The 19050-nt window shown below is 39.1% G+C and overlaps 2 protein-coding genes across 2 annotated transcripts in view; one reads left to right on the forward strand and one right to left on the reverse strand.

The window, feature by feature from the left end:
• The window catches only part of MYPN (myopalladin), a 68881-nt gene extending 63674 nt beyond the window's left edge, over positions 1-5207 (forward strand). The window contains exons 18-20 of the mRNA XM_032232236.1: positions 873-1038; positions 2138-2271; positions 5038-5207. Of these exons, the coding sequence (XP_032088127.1) occupies positions 873-1038; positions 2138-2271; positions 5038-5207 (470 nt within the window). The remainder of the gene's footprint in view (positions 1-872; positions 1039-2137; positions 2272-5037) is intronic.
• A 10284-nt stretch (positions 5208-15491) lies between these two features.
• ATOH7 (atonal bHLH transcription factor 7) lies at positions 15492-15923 on the reverse strand. The gene has a single exon (XM_032232237.1). The coding sequence runs from the start codon at positions 15921-15923 to the stop codon at positions 15492-15494; it is 432 nt and encodes a 143-aa protein (XP_032088128.1).
• Positions 15924-19050: the final 3127 nt, after the last annotated feature.

The raw sequence follows: 19050 nt of genomic DNA on the forward strand, positions 1-19050 counted from the left end.
ATATATTTTTGTATATGTTGAATAGAAACCTCTGTTAAATGTCTAAATCTTGGTGTGCTGTGTTTTGCTCCTGGATTGTCTTCTAATAATAGTCACACTGCAAACGCTCTAACATGTTCATTATCTTAATAAATTGTGTACCATGAATTCAGCTTGATTGAATTCAAGAGCCAGAGTTTTTTTTGCAGTAGATTGGATGTCATTGGCCAAACCCCAAATCTTTATGTCATCCAGCTCTGGGGAAAACAGTTGTTAAGGTGGCCAAAACATCTGGAATATTGACATAGATATTTACAGTGCTCCATATCTTTTCCAGTAGAAAAAGTACAGCCTCTGAATAATGAGGAGTATAGAGGAATTTAACACTGGCCTTCAGAAGGAGGTCAAAGAAAAAAAAGGGGTTGCTCAGACCTTGGAAAGAAGAAAGCATGGGAAAGAGATGCAGAGGGGACCTGCCTTGACATCATGGTCTTAAAAATTGGGCAATGAAGATTTTTGGATAGGCTTTCAAAACCCTTATTAGCCGATAACCCAGCGTTGCCTGGGTATTTATTTATCCCAATTCTGTATTAGATTGGATCCCCCTTGTGGAGTACCGTGAAGCTGTTACCATGGCAACTCCACTGTGCTGTACAGTAGATGCCATCTTAAGGCACAACAGGGTGTATCCTAACACTATCACACTAATGTACACTATCACTGTCAAAAGTACTGTAGTTTGACACTATAGATATAATTCATTCCTTTTCATATATATATATGTGTAACCCCTGCCACACGCATAAGTTTTTAGAATCTTCCAGAAACTGTTTTGAACAATTTCAATCAATCAAATAAATGTATAAATCCACCTTTCCTTCCTTCTTTTGCAGAAAAGGAAGTTAAAAAAGCCCCAGTGATACTAGAGAGACTACAGAACTGTGGTGTGCCAGAAGGACATCCTGTCCGATTAGAATGTAGGGTAATTGGGATGCCACCTCCAATATTCTTCTGGAAGAAGGACAATGAAACCATTCCTCCCCACAGGGAGAGGATGAGGTGAGCACGGGTTTTTTGGAAACTGCTTTTTGATTGTCTAAAAATGTGAGATGTGAGATTTAATTTATTTGCATGGAACTTGTAGCGCAGGGCTGTCAAACTCAAGGCCCGGAGGCCAGATCTGGCCCATGGGGTGCTTAGATCTGGCCCGTGGGGCCACCCTGGAAACAGTGAGGGTCCGGCTCACAGTGTCTCTGCCAACAAAAATGGAGATGCAGCCCTTCCAAGCTCCATTTTCGCTGGCAGAGGCTTGCAGGAGGCCGTTGTAGGCAAAAATGGAGCTCGGGAGCCTGTTTTCTCTGGCCGAGTATTTGGGCCAATGCAGGTGCCTCCAATGCAAGTGATGTTGAGCTGGCCTGCCATGCCCACCCTGACCCCACAAGGTCAAACACAACCCTGATGCAGCCATCAATGAAAATGAGTTTGGCATCCCTAATATAGCATCTTTTAGCATGCATAATTCTTGAAACAGTTCGCAGTCAACTTCTGAAACATTTAAATATGATTTCTCCCCATGCCTCTTCCTATAAAGCACAATTAAATGCTTTCAGGGTATGTACTGCATATAGTAATAAATATTCCTTTATCTGGAAAAAAAATCACTCTACTGAAATGCAGAATCCCCAAGAGTAGGTAGAGCTTTTATGGATTACTACAGATCAACTGCAAAGTCCTACATTATAGGAGGATAAAAATCAAGTATGCAAGATTTTGTAAGCTACAGTGTATTGAAAAGATTTAAAATATATCGGTGTTACTTAAAATTACAGCTGTTATTGACTGTACACAATGAAAAAAATTGTTTGAAATGAGAACTTGGTCAAATAGTTCAAGAGTCCTTGAAATCTTCCATTGCAAAACTCCAAGGGGATTGATCACGAAGCAAGTCCTTCTCTGCATAAACACACATGCATGCATGCGCGCATCGCGCACACACACACACACACACACACACACAAGTTAAGAGAGAGAAGGGGGAGAGGGAGGGAGGAAGAAGGAGGGAGTATAAATATCATGTTTCTGTTGTTTCCTTGAATGATTTCGCTAAAATCCTCTAGTATGTCACAAATGACACTGAAATCATTTTATTTCTTCTTAGTATGCACCAAGATGCTACAGGATATGTTTGCCTTTTGATTCAGCCTGCCAAAAAAGTAGATGCTGGTTGGTACACTTTGTCTGCAAAAAATGAAGTCGGTATTGTCTCTTGCACTGCTAGACTGGACATATATGGTAAGGGCCAATACTTTAATAAGGCTAAATCAACAAAATAGATGTTATATGTGTGATCAGACTTAATTCTGTGTTTGTCACCTCTTCTGTCTTCCCATCAGGACATGTTTCCTTTTCCTCTTGAACACTCTTTATCCAATTTGACTTTTTTCTTGAATTAGAAGATAGAATAATAGAGTTGGAAGGGACCTTGGAGGTGTACTAGTCCAACCCCTTGCTCCAGCAGGGACCCTATGTCATTTCACACAAGTGGCTGTCCAGTCTCTTCTTAAAAGCCTCCAGCAATGAGGCACCTACAGTTTCTAAAGGCAAGGCATTTTATTAGTTAATTGTTCTCACCATTAGGAAATTTCTCCTTAGTTCTAGGTTGCTTCTCTCCTTGTTTCCATCCATTGTTTCTTGTCTTGCCTTCTGGTGCTTTGGAAAATAGGTTGACCCCCTCATCTTTGTAGTAGTCCTTCAAATATTAGAACATTGCTATCATATCTCTCCTAGTCCTTCTTTTCACTAGACTAGACATACCAAATTCCTGCAACCATTCTTGGTAAGTTTTAGCCTCCAGCCCCCTAGTCATCTTTGTTGCTCTTCATTACAATTAAATTAGATATTGTTAGATATTTAATCTAATTTTTTATAATTAGATTAGATATGTTGATTAGATATTGTATAACTTACTTGGTGGATTTGCTCAAGAGAGATGAATCCCAGTCTAGCTGAATTGAGATCCTGAGCAACATCTCTGGAGATTTATAAGTGATCATAGATAATAGAGTGAGGATTTTCAGGCAGCAGAGTCTTAAATAGCTCTAATAAAACCTGACACTCAGTTGAATCCTTATATTAACCGTTCCTTATTTGGAACTACATAGAACTTGCCTAATTTTTTAAACAACGATTGCTCAGTTTTATTGTATTTATTTCAATTTAGATAGCTTACTGATATGGTAATAACAAAGAAACCAATGCAATCCTACAGCTGTATTCATAAGATTGGTGACATTTTGTAAAATGTACTAAAGTACAACTTTCAGAGTTTTGCCCACTAACTGCGATTGCAAACTCCTTCCTTGAGGCTACATGCAAAATAGTTGCCTCTAAATTTCTTGAAATTGCTGAGGTAGCTGGGCTAGTCCTTAGAGAGGAGAGGCAGAAGCTAGTCATAATTCAAGAAAGATCAATTTGATTCTGTAGGGAGTTATTTAAAAATAACAGCAAGGAAGGAAACTGCCAGGTCACAAACCAGATGAAATCCATTGCACTTTTGGGTCAGGTCTATCACCAGCCTTCCCTGTCCCTGTCTCAGGCTGGAGAAAGAATTTCATTTGCCAATGGGGGTTCTCCCCCTAAGTACGCAACATTTATTCCAGAAATTCTCCTTAGCTAAATGTAGCACTTGACCTTTAAAAATGTTCCCCAGTTCCTGAAAAAGGTATATATTTGACCTACAGTTAATATTATTTCTTAGCAATATCTATAACACCAGAGGTGGGTTCCTGCCATTCGGACTGGTAGTATTTGGCTCAAAACTGGCAGCAACCCAGGCCTGCCATGCCCCTGAACCAGTTCTTTTACGGGGCCACCATCTTCATTTTTGGTTCTGCGCATGCACAGAACAATTGTAATTGCACATTTTTTTTCCCTTTTTAAAAAACATTTTGCGCATGCATAGTTCTATTTTTGTGCAAATGCACACACACACATTTTGTGTGTGCATTGGACTGGCAGAAATGCCAGGAGCAACCCACCTCTGTATAGCACTTAGACTTATATACCACCAGGTGGTTTACAGTGTCAACATATTGCCCCTAATAATCTGTATCCTCATTTTGCCAATCTCCAAAGGATGGAAAACTGAGTCAGCAAATACTATGGAAGCATCATGCAGTGATTCTGTGTTTGCTTGATTACTATTTTTTGCTTACTGCCCATCATTCATGATAGCATCATAAAATCGTAGGGCTGGAAGAGAAGTTGGTGGTCTTCTAATCCAACCCCCTGCCCAAGGCAGAAGTCCTTATGCCAGGGGTGAATTCTGCAGATTCTGACAGGTTCTGGAGAACCGATATCTGAAATTTTGAGTGGTTCAGAGAACCAGCAAATACCACCTCTGGCTGGCCCCAGAGTTGGGTGGGAATGGAGATCTTGCAGTATCTTTCCCCTGCCACGCTCACGAAGCCACGCCCATAGAACCGGTAGTAAAAAAAATGAATTTCACCACACGAAACACGAAATATGGCAACAAAACCATTAAAAAATGAATACCATACAATGAAATTCTTTGTAGCAGTCAGGAGCAAAGGTATTAGGGGGAACCAAAATTCTAGAAGAAGAAGTGTTCTTTAAGAGTTTATGAAATGAACAGAGAAGTTGCACCGTTGAAGGCGAGATGTTCCACACTATTAGGAACATCAGTGGGGAGAGAACCTTGCTTAGATAATAGCCCTGAGGACTCAGCACTCCATAGATTTCAAGGGGCCATCTAGCGCATGCTAGATGGCATAATTTTTAGGCTCAAAAACATTTAGGGTGTTAGAGGTTGATAGCAATATATTAAAATAGTATTGGAAATTTCACATTATTCCAGCTACCTAAAGTTCTTGGAGCAACCACAAGGGGAATTTAGCACATAGTTCAATAATCTGTTTTAGGCTTCTCACATACAAAGTAGGGATAACTCTTTTTACAGCCTTTATATATAACCTAAAAGAGATGCTCAATAGTCATATATCCTACACTCATGCCATTTTATTTTATTTTTTGCTCCAGCTCAGTGGCATCAACAGATATCTCAGCCAATCAAGTTTCGCTCAAGCAGCACCCGGTATGCACATCTCACAGGACAAGGACTCGACATTTTCTCCCCTTTCTCCACTGTTGAGAATCCAGCACGCTTTCCCTCTCCCTCCCGGCCTGTGGTAGAAAGTGAAGAACTGTAAGAACAACAACAACAAAAAAAGGTTTAAATTCTCCCTGAAAATAAAAGAACTATTAGAACTGTGAAAAGGAATGGAAGAGACATGCTGAAACACTTAAGGTTTACAGCTAGTATAATTGGTAAACGGTAAAGATATTGAGAGCCAAGATTTCAGTGCAGTGTCATACCATGCAGCTGCTGTGGTATAGAATATACTGTGACAAATTTTGTGCTGTGTTACTTTTGTTCCACGGGTTAGGAAGAAAAGTGACCTAGTTTTCAGCTGTTAAGTAAAAAAAAAAGATGTGCCCATTTTCCTGCTAAGATTTCAAGGTAGTTAAACAGGCACTTGGTTAAGATTTGGATAGCTGTCTGAAAGGTACCAAGAACATTTACAGTGATGGAAATCATTCTTGAGGAAGGAGAAACCAAATGCAGGGGCATCTAGAAGGGGAAAGACACTCAAAAAAAGTCAAATGATGGTTTCTACCACTCTCCCATACCACCATCTTATTTTTTGGCTCCCCTACACACAGCCTAAGTCCCTGATTTTTGAATACAACGTTTAAAGGGTGGCTGGTAGTCACAAAGCACAGATCTAATGCCAAAAATAAATAAATAAAACTGTGACTGATCCGTTTGCTAAGAATTCATACAAATGAAATAATTAGCCAACACAAAACTAGTTAAGTATAGCATTTCAGATAGAAACTGCTTCTAAAACAATAGGATTTTTTTAAAAGTGCGACTCTTATACTCATGAATCTTGCACCCAAGAAGGGCACTTAATATTAGTGTTAAGGTGCCCTGCTGTTTAGGGCTGCAGGCATACGCTTACCTTAAAGTAAGTCCACTCAACTAAAAGGGCCTTACTTCTGAGGAATATGTATAGGCTCATACTGCAATTAGCTATAAAACAGCTTATGTACCACAAAGCCCATATTATAATCATCCCACAGCTCCCAATGGTATATACATTTTGAAGCATGCTTATTTTGTTTCTTTTTCCATATTTAGAAATATTTGAACAAAAACAAAAATGCCTTCCATGTTGTTTTTGTTTCTTTGGCCTTTCGATAGGATTTTTTTCTCCTATCTTCAGAATTCTACATAATTTGCATATATACACACCTATTATCAAATTGGGTGAGGCTATTCCCTGCCTTCTTGCAGACATGGTTGGGTCTGCATTATTGCATTTTTCCCCTACTTGGAAATAATCCTACTTCCTTTACAACAGTCTCACCTCCATTTCCCCCCATTTTTGAGCATCCAGAGGTCATTGTACCGAGAATAAAATTATTCCATAGGACACTAATTTAACAGATTAACAGAGTTAGAAGGGACCTTGCAGGTCATCTAGTCCAACCCCCTGCCCAAGCAGGAGACCCTACATATGCTTCTACCTAGGATCAAACTCACAACCTCCTGATTGTGAGGCGAGAGCTCCATCTCTAATTAAACAAAAAGGAATGATCATTTAGTCCAAATTTAACAATCAAACTTCATTCATGTTGGATATTGATTGACCTCTCATATTTAAAAGAAATAATTAAAAACAGCCATAAAGCAAAGAGATTTTATTAGCATATGATATAAATCAGTATATGCAATTAACCAGTTTTATTGCATTCTGCTTTTATTCAATATTATAAATGAGGACCCATTAATTTTTGAAATACATATTAGCATATTTATGCTTAATCTATAACTCAGATATATTATGCTAATTTCACTGTGAATACATTTATTTCCATCAGATTTGCTAAAGACCTTTGTAATACTGGATATTATTAGCAGTGAATATTCTTTTAATATACTTTAAACAAAGTCTCAATCCTCTGAAAAATTATAATGAAATTGAAATCCAACTCAGGATTAAAATATTTTGAACTTTGCACTAATATTAGGAATTTACTGGCATTAATTATGGCTTTTTATCATCCAATCCTTCCACAATAGCCAAATCTATTTTCTTTTTGGGAGTGTTTCTGGGTGAGACAGAAAAGGAGATTTTTCTAGGAAGCTGTAGTCACCATACATCCAGAAAGGTTTAAATAGTTTTTTTCTCACTAGTATCTTCCATGTGTTTGGGACTACAGCATGCTGAAAGTTATAATCCTCATGTAGCTGGAGAATTCCAAATTGGAGAAACCATCATAAGAGGTATATGCCTTAGAAAGAAATTTGAATGAAGAGCAGTCACCTCATAAAAATAATACAAGTAGACTTCAACAAATGACCACACATGGGACCAGAACATCTGTTGCTAAGCGATGCTATCATTAAGTAAGTCACCCCTGATTTATGACCTTTTTGCCACAGTTGTTAAGTGAATCACCATTGTCATTAAGCAAATACGGTTTTCCCCCATTGACTTTGATTGCTGGAAGCCCCCTTCAAGATTACAAATGGCATTTACACACATCAAGGTGCTGCAACTGGCGTAAATAGCGTATTTTTCGGCATATAAGATGCATCTTTTTCCCTCAAAAAAGAGGCTGAAAATCTGGGTGCGTCTTATACACTGAATACAGCATTTTCTGCCTCCCCAAACCCCACCCCCTTCACCAAAATGGACGTGCAGAGTCTTTAGAAGGCTTAGAGTGTATTCCTGGGGGCTAGGGAGGGCAGAAATGAAAATGGGGCACTTTTTGTTCAATTTTGCCCCCCTGCCCAGCACCCAGGAGCACTCTATAAGCCTCCTAAAGCCTATGCATGCCCTTTTTTTTGACAAAAAACGGATCAGTTTTTGCAAAACATGGCCCATTTTTTGCTCATTTTTGGGGCCCACCTCCCCAGGAACACTCTACAAGCCTCCTAAAGGCTATTCATGTCCTTTTTTTGAAAAAAACAAGACCCGTTTTAGCAAAAAATGGGCCATTTTTGGGAGGTCTGCAGAATGCAAAACCTTTTTTTAAAATTTGCCTTCTCAAAATCTTGGTGCGTCTTATACTCCAGTGCATCTTATACTCCAAAAATATGGTACTTGCCAGATCGTAAGTGCGAGGGCTGCAGTAAGACAATTTTTTTCACACCGTCATAGTTTTGAATGGTCATTAAGCACATGGTCATAGGTCAAGACTACCTGTATGAGATTTCCAATAACTGTTGACCCTGGGAATAATGTTTCTGTGACTTCTGTCATTTCTTCCTAGTTATCAGAGGTTAGTATTGTTCGTAGGAAGGCCTAGTGCCCTGGAAAGCATCTTCTCTGCTTTGTTATAAATGAAGCTGGAATCTAAACCTGTATTACTCACCCTTGATAACTTGAAAATGTGTGGATGTCAACTCCTAGAATCTTCAAGTTGCCAAGGTTGAGTAATACAGCTCTAAATTAATGTCCGAATGCCATGAGATCAAGCTGTTTCAATAAAATCCCAAATGCACTTATAAAGGCAATTGAATCTTCCCAAGTGAGCAGAACATGAGAAGGTTCTTCTAAACTTTGATCAAGAGAACAGTACCTTGTTCCAAACAGGGTTGTAAAAATCAAGGATCACTTTGGACAGTATGTATAACAAAAGATTGAAGACATCTCTTAAGTATTAAAAGAAATGTTATTCTTGTATCCAGGTAGCTTAAAAGAGAAATATGATGACTGAGAAAATAGAAGGCATTATGTGACAACAATAATGTATCTCAGCAGCAAAGGGATTCACTAAAGTCATGCAATTTCCCAAACCTTTGTAAAAAAAAAGTCTACTTTCATATGGAAAATGTTCCAGGAGAAAAATTGTGTATGACTGAAAAATGAGATTTAACTTAATGAATATCACTGATTAGGTAAATGTAATTGTCATGTATTGATGCACATTTATGAAAACACACACACACAGACACACAGACACACACACACACATCTTCTGTAGTACAGGTAACATGTATGTGTGTTTTCAAATTGAATGACTGAAAATATTCAGAAAAACATGGATATTTACACAATAGCAATTGCTTGCAATTTTATCAGTGTTGGGCCCAGCGGAATTTTAGCCAAGATGAACTTTTAATTCAGCTTATTTGGCATATAGAAAGTAGGTCTTCCTTGATATGTGTAATTGATATCAAATCAACTGAGTAGGTAGATTTATGTGAAAAAAGGCCATTGTGGCTATTGATATTGCTGAAAGACAATATCTTTCAGAATTCCCAGAGTTTTCTTCTTGCAGAAGACCGTTTCATTTCTCTTTTTTATTTATTTCAGAAACTAGAAGCTAAACTTTGCACTAGAAACAAGTTCTTTCATTGTATGCAGCCAAAGTCATTCCTACAAATTTCCACAAGGAAAGAAAGCTCATGGAAGCAAAACAAATTATTTTCTTTTGAAATCCTTGCTGACTTAACAAGGATGCTGAGTAGATGCAATGGAGCCAAGTTCACTCTACCTTTGTCCTCTGTACTCCCTCTCAGTCTCCCCCACTCACAGCCAGCAGCTCCTCTCACCAGCCTCTGGGAAGTTAAATGCAATGGAGGCAGGTTCACTCTATCTTTGTCCTCTGTACTGATGTGTGCTTCCAAACCAGGGAAGTTAGAATAAATGGGTATCGATCCCTGGAAGAATATTCACTATCATAATCAAATCATCTCTTTCATAAGCAATTCAGTCTGCTTCAAAGAAGTGGAGCACTGTAGAACAGGATGAAGGAGAAAGAGGAGGTGGGGCCAAGAAATGCATGGCTTGAATGAAAATGCATTCAGGATTGGATGGAGCTCAATAGCTTCTACAACCATTCTCAACCATGGTAACTTTAAGACAAGTGGACTTCAACTCCCAGAATTCCTCAACCAGTCATGCTGGATGGGGGATTCTAGGAGTTGAAGTCCACACATTTTAAAGTTGTTAAAGTTGGGAAACACTGCTGAAGAACATGCCCACATTCTTCTATTAATATATTTATTGGGATTCTGGTTCCTTTTCTGAACCTGCTTAATTCCAGTAACAGATTAGAGAATTCAAAGGACTCTAAAAACATTTTTGTGCTTAAGAGGATACTACAAAGCAAAGAAAATGCTTTTGTGCTTTGAGATTATTTCACATGCCCCGAACTTTAGATATCCTTTTTCAGTGAAACCATGCAGCATCGCTGTGAAAGCACAACTTCAAAAATGTAACAAGGAGGATATTCGGTGGAAATATTAGTGAAAATTTGAAAAATGGATTCACCACGAATAATACTGGGAAGTCAGTTGGAATCTTCATGTTTCTCATGTCAGCAAAGCACAAATATAATAAATGATAGCACCATTGTCTTCTTATTTCTGATGTAAACATTTTTTTAAAAAAAATAGATCAATTGATCCACAACTGTTGTAAACTCTTGATTTGATTTGCACAGTATAATATATATAAGGAACTGTTGTAAAATTCACAGCAAGAATTCTGTGTGAAATTCTGTGTGAAATTCCAAGAGCTCCATAGGAAAAAAATGACTTCACCTATCCAGTTTAATCAATACCTGTATTAATATAGCAGGAAACTCAAATGAAATTTCCTACCTGTTAAATGAAGTATGTATTGCACAACTCAATGGCCTTATATTCTACCAATATGAAGTTGTTATTTTTTCCATTAAAATGGGTTTTTAATCCTAGTAATATATAAGGTACATATCTTTGATGGAAAGAGGGAGGGGAATGAACGGTATGTTCTAAAGTATATTTTAAATGCATATAAAGAAAAATGCCAAACTGTTCAGCAAATGTGTTTTTCCTCAGCCATTGAATAAATGCTTCAGAGTGGCATTATACAAATATCTCTTTGCCTGTGTCCCTGGGGAACTGTTATCCAAAATATTACAGAGCCAAAGGCTTTTTCCAGGTTGTCTTTAGAGTGCAAGTCATGATAACAGATGACGTCTATTGAAGCTGGCATGGAACACCTGTGTTCTCCCTTAATGAGGGTGACTCACACCCCAAAAATGGTTTCCATGTGCAGATCGGAAGACAACCCTGTTGTCCTCAAGGCCACATGCCTGGGATTTGCTACAGAAGGTACATTTGGAGACATTCTGCAAGGAGGGCTCACCATTGCCTCCTTAAAAAGAAGAGCCGCACCCAAACACAAAAGCATATACTGGTGTTGGCACTGAATGCTGAAACAGGAGTGTGCGCCGGAAACCAGAAGAGCACTTGCCCAGTGCACATGCACGTCAGGGGTGGGTTTCTTGCCCCGTTCCAACCGGTTCGGTTGGAACGGGGCCGGCGGCGTCCTCGTGCATGTGTGCGGTGCACGCATGCATACTAGCGTCTGTGCGACCCTCCAGCTGCTCCTGGAGGATCGCGCAGGCGCTGTATGCGTCCTGCGCATGCATGGAAGTGCAGAACTCATCAAAACTGGGTAAGGAACGCGGGCGGGCAGATGGGCCCTTCGTCGTTCCCGGAAGTTACTTACTTCTGGGTTCACCGACCAACCGGTTCGCATGGACCGCCGCAAACCGGTTGAAACCCACTCCTGATGCACGTGCATCGCAGCTACTCTTCCAGTTTCTGGCATGTGCACTGGCCACTTGGTCTTCCGGTTTCTGGCCCGCATGTGTGCGTGAAGACTAACTGACCAGTGCACATGCATGTGCCAGAAACTGGAAGAATAGCTATCCATTGTACATGCATGTACTGGGAAGGTGATCTTCCTGTTTCCAGTGCACACATGTGTACCAGCCACCTGATCCTCCAGTTTCTTGCAAGACCAGCTGGTTGGTGCACATGTGTGCGGCGGAACCCAGAAGATCATCTTCCTCCACACTTGATCTTTCAGGTTCCAGTGCTCCCTTGCACATGAAGATCAGCTGACCAGCAGGCCGGAACCTGGAAGAGCAACTGCCCATGGCCCACATGTCCGAAGAGATGGCTCTGTGTGCCACTTCCAGCACACATACCATAGGTTCACCATCTAGTCTTATTTCCAGCTCAGAGAAAAATATTGTAATGCTAGATGCTGTTATGACTAGGGTGGTGGAATAAGTTACCTCTCAAACACACAGCATTTGCTACCCATTCTATAATATTTCCCATACATACAATCTGTGCAAACTGCCTAAAGTGTCCTCATAATAGCAAGTTGATTGACCTGCGTGGTGACAAAGTAGAAATCAAATAGGAACCTGTTACCATTAAATCACACTATTGTATATTGTGACCAGATCTCAAAGATATAGCAGTATGCTGACCTTGTAGGAAGAGATAACTGTAGGAAGAAGGACATATAGATGGGTTTATAAAAAGCATTCCTGTATCATCTGTAATTTACACTGTGCCTGTCTCTCTTTGTCTTGCCTTTGTAATGGGTATATAAGCTGTGGTTCTGCTTTTGTTCAGGGCGATCAGCAAGCTGCTCATGGTATACTGGGAGACCAGTATGCATTGTAGTTATTTGATTGTTTATTCAATCTATGTTGTATCTTTAACTCAAAGCTACAAACCTGCGGTCATAGTGACCACAAGAGTTTTCCAAAATGTTTGAAACACCCCTATTTTTAGAAATGGACCATTCTGGTTGCGAATAACTTTTGTTTTCCCACCAATAAGAGTGTACACAGCATCACAATTCTGTCAGTTATTTGGTGTTTTCTGTAGTGGCATTGAAATTTGAATTTTGGTCATTTTGACCGCAGATCTTTGTTAACGTAAACTTCGAAGAAACTGTTCTAAAATGGTATGGAGAAGCAGAGAGTGATCTGAGTGAAGTGAAATCAGATTGTGAAGAAAATGTTGTAATGGACAATGAGGAACCCACCGCTGCCACCAATTCTGACATCAGTAATGATGACGCTCCAATGAAATGGGTGACCAGGTACAATCTATGTCATGCAATAATTTATATGGCAAGAACAAATTCCAATGGTCTTCTGCACTTTTTGGAAGCAATGGATTCAGAACCGCTCATCACAATATTGTTGTGCAATTAGCTGCAGCTAGAAATCTCGGAAGTTCACCTGCTCCCCTAGAGATTTGGAAATTATTATTTTCTAAAGAAATTAGTGCCATCATTCAGTTGACCAATGTAAAAATTAGAGAAGAAAGATTGAAGTTCAAGGATGGAGAAACAAAAAGTGACCTGTGTGGATTTCATAGTGATCAATACATTTTTTTGGTTTACTGCGCTATACATCAATGTTTAGATCCAACCATGAAAACATGGTTGCTATTGAGGTCATTATGACCTCATGTCTGTAATAGCATAGCCGAAATAATACGTCTGTGGTTAAGGGTTAAACTGATTTGGTTGGTTTAGGTGACCTAAACTGAAGTCTTTCATGACAGACTATTCAATAAAGCAGGGATGGGGAACTATGGCAATTTTACGACCTATGGACTTCAACTCCCAGAATTCCTAAGCCAGCATGGCCACCCCTGCTGTAAAGTGACATGTTGGACATAACCAGGGGTACGATGCCAAATATGACCATGTTTCAAGTGAAATAGATTCTCACCCTGGTTTTGAAGTGTGTGTGGTCTACCATTTCACTAGCTTCTTCTCTTCCTTTTAAAATATTTAAATACTATATATATATATATATATATATATATATATATATATATATATATATATATATATATATATATATATATATATATATATATTAGATTTTTACAACCCCTGGTAAGCCCCAATTATGGGAGGAAGCTAACTGCTTCCATCATCTGTCAATCGGCTCGTCACAAGAGTCCATCATGACAGAAACCCAATATTTTTACTGTTGCCTTTGTTATATTTGTGCGTTTTTTTTAATTTGTGCTGATAAATAAATAAAGGGAGACTCAAGCTTGAAATAGATCTATACTAGTCTCCCTTTATTTATTTATCAGCACAAATTAAAAAACACGCATATATATATATATATATATATATATATATATATATATATATATATATATATATATATATATATCATGAAATCAATTTCTTGCTGGCTCAGATAGCCATGAAATCAGCCAGGTATGTGGTTATTGGTTTTAAGGGGACATGGGGAAAGAATCCCCAAGCTGTGCTTGTCTACTAGCAAAAATGCTTATTTTAATCAGCAACAAGATAGAAGTGACTTGTCTGGAAATCCTCAATGGCCCCTCCCAATGCTTGTCATTCAATTGTCCTGATCATAGAGCTCCAGCCAACCAATAAAGCAAAGGAATGATCCTCTCTGCAGATATCCCTGACAAGGATTAAATTCAGATTTAAGTCTCTTTTCCTCTGAGAATGCAGCAATTTCTACTCGAATATCTATCCACAACAACAGCCCTACCAGTTGGGTTAAGAGTGACTATTTAAAAATCACCTGGTTAGTTTGCATCACAGAAGTCTTCATCCATGGCTTTAATCATTTACACCATAATGCCTCCCAAAAAATTAGTGCATTCCTTTTTTACGTATGTTATCCATCTAAAGGAATGGGCAGAAATTTTCCTCTGGTAGAGCTTACCTAACTCCCAAAATAGGATGTCCATCACTTTAAATAAGAGACATTTTATATGTGGAAAATGTGTTTATTTATATTTTACAAAACTTTTTACACTTAAAAGAAATGAAACAATGAATCACAAATTGTAAAATTTTATTTTCACACAAGCATCTGATATCATCATGTAACATTGTTGAAACTTCATAGCAGCATACAGAATATTTAAACACTCTAAAGACTATAACTGAAATTAGTTTCATTATAGGTTTACACTCTGAGAAATTGCAAGTTATAAGGTACGCAAAACTTGCACAGTTTGGTTTAGAAGAACCTATAAGGACAAACTTACAAAGTTTAAGGAAGTTACTTCTTTGAGGACTAAAGAATATCATTTCTATTTTCTGTTGTATAATATATAATTAATGAGGAAACAAAATAAAACACACTGTCAATTTAAGAATTAATGGACATTTGAACATCTAATCATTCTGATTAAAAATTCAATTACATTTTCCAATAACCAAATTGGCCATGCCATATATAAAACTGGATTAATTTTGTTGTTGCTGTTATTGTTACTATTCATCTTGCTTTGTTTTCTTCAACATATCATTGTGAAAACAGAAGGCATGATAGGTCAGACATGTATAGCTACCAAAAAAAATTGCATAATGTCAAAATGATGCAACCTGAAGATATTGTACATATTTTACAGGTAACCACTAGGAGGGGGGAAAATTATCTCCCACAACAGGCACTAGATGAATTAGATCAATTTGTTCCAAAGATGAAATCAAATGAGATCAAGAGTACCACAACTGGTGATTACCTGATGCGGCTGTTCAAGTTCTTGTTGCCAGGTTTTACAAGAGTGAGTCTGTCCCAGATCCACAGCGATCTAGTTGGTAAACTTAGAAGTGATCAGGCTGGAAGTGGAATAGTGTGGGAGCATAGGGCTCGGTCTCCGCAGCTGCCTTCTGACCTGTGCAAGCGTGGAAATGCTCCTCGTGAAAGTTAATCCAGCCTTTCTGTGTGCTGAACTTCTCGGCTTCAGCCAGGATCCTTGTCAGGGCCATGATGTAACTGAGAGCCATCTGAAGAGTCTCGTACTTGGAGAGCTTTTTATCTTGTCCCCACTGTGGGACCACTTTGCGGAGGTGGTCAAAGGCCATGTTGAGCCCCTGCATTCTTCTCCTTTCCCGGGCGTTGGCAGCCAGCCTGCGCTTGGCAGCATTCTCCAGCCGCTCAGAGCTGCCTTTCGCTGCACAGCCTGACTCACTGCTGCAGGGGAAGCCAGCATCTGCACTGGGAGTCTCCTTAGGGTTTGGTTTGCAGGGTTTCATGGGGAAAGCTTTTGCTGAAGCGATCAGAAAAACCTGCTTGCAATAGGTCTTTAAGAGAAAATACTTTCCTCAACTTCAAGAGGATGGACTTTTGGTGAAAAGCACCATCTTCCCCCAATTACATAATTCAAGAGGTATTAAGTTGTCCTTGTTTTGGACAAACCAAGAACGAAACCTGGAGTTCTCCCCACATTTGCTTGGATCTTGGGTCTTCTTCATTTCCTCTCACTCTGAAAAGAAGCAAGCAGCATCTTCGCCTTCGAAAGTTCCATCTTAAAATGGGGAAGAAAATTACAGTTCGGGCCAAGAACTCACTGTATCTCAAAGAGTTTTGGCACGCCTCTGTCCCCAAAGGACTGCTTCGGAAAGCAAGGCCAGGAAGATTTCTAACAGAAATCTTCTCTAGAAATCATCTCAGATCTGTGGTGACCTGAAGCGAAGAGCAACAGAGGAGAGCTCTGTTGCCTCTTCCTCCTGGGCTCTGAGCCCAAGTCACAAGTCAGGGAAGTCTTTATAGAAGCAGCAGCAGGAGCTGAACAGGTTGTAGCAGGTGGGTGGGTGGCCCTCTACTTCTCTCCCAGCACCTTGCTGCCCTGGGAACGGGATGCACATGCGCATGTCCAGGAAAGCCCTGACATTGCAATCTGGGTCTCTTGAAAAGTCTCCCAAAGCATGGCCTGTCTGACTTGACAACTTGCCATCTGGAGCAGCGTCTGGCCTGACCCCACAAGACTCACCACAACTAAGCAAAGGTCTAATTTTTTTTTCTCCCCATGAATCAGCTTCTGCAGCTCAGCAAAAAGCTTTCCTGACACATCGCTGGGTTGCTCACTTGCCATAAGGTGCTGGGGGAAGGAGGGGGGGTGAATGGATCGGAGAAGGAGCTATTATGTGTGAACCCAAGAGGACATAAGAGAGGCAGAAAACAAAAACAAACATTAGAATCTGGAGATTCTCACAACTCGCTTAATACAGCAGAGAGAGAAGATAAGTTGGGTTTTTACTGACAAGAGCTCAGTTTTTTTTAAAGGAACATGTTTTTATGGTATTGCAAAAGCATTAAAAAGAGATTTGCCAGCCTGCTTTCCAAATAGTAGACAAATACTACCTATTTGTCACAGATAGGTATTGACTGCACAAGGCATGTAATTTTCTAAATAAGAAACAGAAAATAATATTTTGTTCTTTCGTGGCCTATCTTGGTCTTCTTAATAAAGCATTTTTTTCCATCTTTTTTCTTTCCCACTGGAAAATGTGATGTAAGTTTAAAGTGAAAGAATATAATTATCCAGACTAATTAAATTATTACTATTTGTTCGCAAGTCATGTTTTCATTCAGTTTTGTAACACGGTATTTTGATCTAAAACTGTGGGTCAATTGTTCCAGTTATGACTCCAAAACATCACGTGATTGCAAACAGTTGATTAAACCTTCACAATGACAATGAATGGAGTAGAATAATCTGAAAACACTAGGATTCAATTGAACATTAGTGATCTGCAGCATGACAGATGTTGAGCCCAGCCTGTTAGGCGCAGTTATTCCATTCTTTATATTCTGCTTCCTAAATGTGCTTGTTAATGGGAAGAGCATCTCCAAATTTCAGCAGCATTTTTCCCATTTATGAATGGTACTGCCCTTGTTCCCACAAGATAACTCACTCCTGTTTATCTTTATTTGCCTTCGATCCGGTCAAAAAAACCTGCTTCTAGGATCCATATTATTTTCTCAGTGAGATCTGTAGCTAAGGCTGGGCATGTTGGTTACGTGTAAAAGGAAAGACATAAAGCTGTTGATTTTTGTGAAGCTTCAAACTGGTGTTTAAATGCCAGTCCATCTTCTCTGTTTCCATTTGATTCAGTATTGTGGCTAATCAAACTAAAAATCTTACTGTACTTAATTCTTTACTTTGTCTGAATCAGTTTTCAAGCCATACTATTTCTGAAGAAATGCAGAATGCCAGAGTTAGAGGTCTTCTAGTCCAATCACTGATCAAACAGGAGGCCTTGGCTGTCCAATGTCTTCTTAAAAACCTCCAGTGATGGAGCACCCACAATTTCTCCAGGCAAGCCATTCCATTGGTCAGGAAATTTCTCCTTATTTCTAGGTTGGATTTCTCTTTGATAAGCTTCCCCCTGTTACTTCTTATCCTTCAGGTGCTTTAGAGAATAGGTTCCCCTCTTCTTTGTGGCACCCCTTAAATATTGGAAGACTGCTATCATGTCACCCTTAGCCCTTCTCTTAGTTTCACTAAACATACCCAATTCCTGCAACTGTTCATCATATGTTGATGATAATCTTTTTTGCTCTTCTCTGAACCAATTCTAGAGTCTCAACATATTTTTATATTGTGGCAACCAAAACTGGATGCAATATCCTTATAATATTATCGTGGAACCTGCACAGGATGAATTACTGGATCAAATCCTAGCTTATTGGCAATTGGAAGTGTTGAGAAGATAGTTATCATTATGATTATTAATCACAAATAAATGGAACAATCTATTAATTAACATAGATTTTAATTATCATAGAAAGAGGAAGCTAAGGAAGAAGAGGAGAATTTGTCCTTCAAGGACTGATCAGAATATTGAAATTGAAACACTAGTCCAATTTACACTAGCTATAAATGCTGGAATTTGAATTTCAGTACGTTTGGCAAGCTTCAGGTTGAAAAACATGGTGCCATGTGGTCCAATTGTCCATGTATCTGGATAAAAATCCCACAAAATGCATGTATTTAGTGTCAAGGAAGGTGTTAAGGTAACAGGAAGGTTGTAGACTCAGTGGGTACCAGCTACTTCAGACACATCTTGTTATTGTTGTAAAAACAAATCGAAGGGAAAGCTATCTTGATTTTATCTTAATCCCAACAGCGGGGGTGGGTGGGTGGGGGAGGATAGAATAAGATAAAATAAGAAGCTACAGAAATTAATTAAATAAATAAGTATGTAAATAAATAAATTTACAATCCCCAAATATTCTATTAATATACTATAAGACACATTTTAGAGGAGAGATTTACACGTGGGAAAATGAAGACACCAGTGGTGGGATTCAAATAATTTAACAACCGGTTCTCTGCCCTAATGACCAGCTTGATAGGTGTGGCTCGGTGGTCATGTG

Source organism: Thamnophis elegans, chromosome 15 (assembly GCF_009769535.1).
Source record: "Thamnophis elegans isolate rThaEle1 chromosome 15, rThaEle1.pri, whole genome shotgun sequence".
Classification (NCBI taxonomy): Eukaryota; Metazoa; Chordata; class Lepidosauria; order Squamata; family Colubridae; genus Thamnophis; species Thamnophis elegans.